This window comes from Lactuca saligna, chromosome 8, assembly GCF_052625555.1.
Source record: "Lactuca saligna cultivar CGN05327 chromosome 8, ASM5262555v1, whole genome shotgun sequence".
In the NCBI taxonomy this organism is placed as follows: domain Eukaryota; kingdom Viridiplantae; phylum Streptophyta; class Magnoliopsida; order Asterales; family Asteraceae; genus Lactuca; species Lactuca saligna.
In genome coordinates, this window is record NC_136424.1 from 6,440,543 (window position 1) to 6,443,193 (window position 2,651).

At 34.9% G+C, this 2,651-nt stretch overlaps 1 protein-coding gene across 1 annotated transcript; it reads right to left on the reverse strand.

Moving 5' to 3' along the window:
* Nucleotides 1–321: 321 nt before the first annotated feature.
* Nucleotides 322–2,327, reverse strand: LOC145008493 (F-box/kelch-repeat protein At3g06240-like). Its single transcript, XM_078967090.1, has 2 exons — nt 1,078–2,327; nt 322–557 (listed from the first exon to the last, which is right to left on the reverse strand). Exons 1-2 carry the CDS (start codon nt 2,290–2,292, stop codon nt 525–527), a joined length of 1,248 nt encoding a protein of 415 aa, XP_078823216.1. The 5' UTR covers nt 2,293–2,327; the 3' UTR covers nt 322–524.
* Nucleotides 2,328–2,651: the final 324 nt, after the last annotated feature.

A 2,651-nucleotide genomic window follows, 5' to 3' on the forward strand; every position in this document is an offset into this window, starting at 1 on the left:
ATTATAGTCTTTTTATGTTTAAGAAGGACCAAAAATACAACGAAATCAAAGACGTTCCGAGTGCAAAAGAAATGTTAGGGATCAAACATGAATTTTTCGCAAACCATAAAGACCATTTCAATAATTTGTTCAAGATTTTGTTATCAATTCTCAATAATTAAGTTATACTTTAATTAAAATTATTTTAAAATTTATGTGCCCACATGTTATAACCTACTTAATAGTAATTACAGAAAGTTTCTAAAACAATTAACTAACCTAGGTTATTGCAACTCCACTAGATAATGTTGTAGGCATACAGCAAAATAATTAAAGCTAGTCTTGTAAAAGATATCAAAAAAAGTAACTACTAAATGATAAAAGATTTGTGTTGTTACAAAATAGCATCAATGACCGAAACATATTGCATGTTCCTATAGTTATTTTAAAGAGGGGGGAGGGGGGGGAACCTCTAAAGTCGATGGAAATTTTATAAACTTTAGTTCATATAAAGCCAAAAAGTCCAACTCGCCATGCTTCAACAGCTACACCAAGTTCTTCACTGCGCAGTCAGAGTCCTGTATATGGAAACAAGAAGGATAAGCAGATTAAATTTTTTAAATGGTTTAATTGGTTCGATCCCTCCAAGAATACGCTGAATGAAACTGATTTGAAGCATTTACGAATTTCAAAGGCTATCTTCTCGAATGGGGTGTTCTTTTAACATTTTTTAGTTTTTGTTCTAAATTAAGTTCTTATTTTTATTACTAGAGAAAACAACAAATTTGATCCCTGTGTTTGTCAAATATATATATATATATATATATATATATATATATATATATATATATATATATATATATATATATATATATATATATATATATGTTGTTAACTTATAACAATTACAGATCTGTGGTATGTCAATGGACATAATGTACAAATATGCTGGTGTCATTAAGCAAAACAAAGTCTAATTAACAGAGGATATAACTAAGCAAAACAAAGTCTAATTAACAGAGGATATAACGAGGGATTATGAATCTATGATGGGGCCGGGGGTTGTTAATTAATAATTATAATTATAATTATAATTACCTGGTATATATACCGATTGGGTGACACCATAGTCTCAATGTATTTCCCTTGTACCCACATACGCGTCTCTTCGGTGGTATAGAAACACAAGTCTCTGGTATTCATTTTCATGTCTAGTTGGTAAATAGAATCTTCACCAAACATGAGCAAATTTCCATTCCTCATCAAATGCAGTCGATGATAATTATTCACTGGATCATTCAATATTTTGCAAGAATTTCCCAACTTTGTCCAATTACCATCTTCGTCCATCCTCCACAACTCGCTCTCACAAGACAAAGTTACAGAATTTTTAATAATCACCCACAAGTGAACGCAGCCATCTCTCTGAGCCCTGAAACTCAACCAAGTTGAACTTGTATTTCGATTTTCATTTACTAAAAACGGAGTTGCTATCAATTTGAGCGTTTCAGTCTTTGTGTTGAACCTCAAAACTGAATCTGAATTCACAACACTATATTCTAAAAAATACAGGTTGTCATTCAACGAAACACCTGGCGCCCAGGAATATGAACGACCTCGCAACCAGAAATATGAACGCGGACGTTGTAAGTCCGACTCAACCTTTCTCCATGAGTCGGATTTCAAAGAGTATATATAAACATTGAGACGACGGGTTACTCGTAGAAGCCTGTAGTCATCGTCACAAGAGCTATAATACAACCCAAATAGACTTTCCCAGATCGAGTAACAATCTTGATGAAAAGTGGCAAAGGGTTCTGACAACGTCTTGTGGTCGCCAGTCGCCGGATTCCATAGAATTAGATCAGAATATTTAGAATCGGAGTATTTAATCGTATCTATATGGGGCCGGGGCCGACCCCGACCCCTAACATTGGCTATGCCTATGCATACCAGTCCGTGCGCGGAAGTTAGAATCCGGACGATTTGACAAGGTCCGACTTTGAAGGGCAAGGGGCGGTCGCCACTGAAACCTTCTTTAGGTCTTTCACAGTCGATGCTGCTGAACTTGTATGTCGTCGTGGCATATAAGAAAACCATTTTCTCGGTGTTTACATGGCGGCGGTGCATCTCTTCAAACGCAGGCCCTGTTAGGAACGACTGCCATTGCTTGGAAACCGACCTAAAACGCAATACAGACTTCACCGGCAGCCGTGGTAGTATGTGGAACAAAACTATGTCAGGTGGCAGCTCCTCCGTAATGTTATCACGGGAAGGATGGACTTCCTCCCTCTTTCGTTTTTTTCGCTCCATAACCAGGCTAGGGTTATTGTGATACACCGAATATCTAGAGATGAAACGCCTTTACATATATTTATAATTTTCATAAATCAAATCTTACATAAAAAGTACAAAGATACGTCGAATAGCATAATCTGGTATATAAAAACTAGAATTATAGAGAATAGCAAAATGTGTTAATCACTTTTAATAAATAAATAAAACGAACATTTTATTTTAGCCATCCGAATTGTAGCTCAGGCAGATACGTGGAATATGTAGAGATTAATATGAAACGCGTTTACATATATTTATATTTTTCATAAATCAAATCTTACATACATTTGTAAAAAGTAGAAATATACACTTAATAATATTTATCATAAATTAGA

What these genes read in the sequence shown, in the direction of transcription:
- LOC145008493 (XM_078967090.1), bottom strand. Translation starts at nt 2,292, where the DNA reads ATGGAGCGAAAAAAACGAAAGAGGGAGGAAGTCCATCCTTCCCGTGAT. An exon ending in CCAATCGGTATATATACCAG is followed by an intron (nt 558 to 1,077) that starts GTAATTATAATT and finishes TTCCATATACAG; the next exon opens with GACTCTGACTGCGCAGTGAA.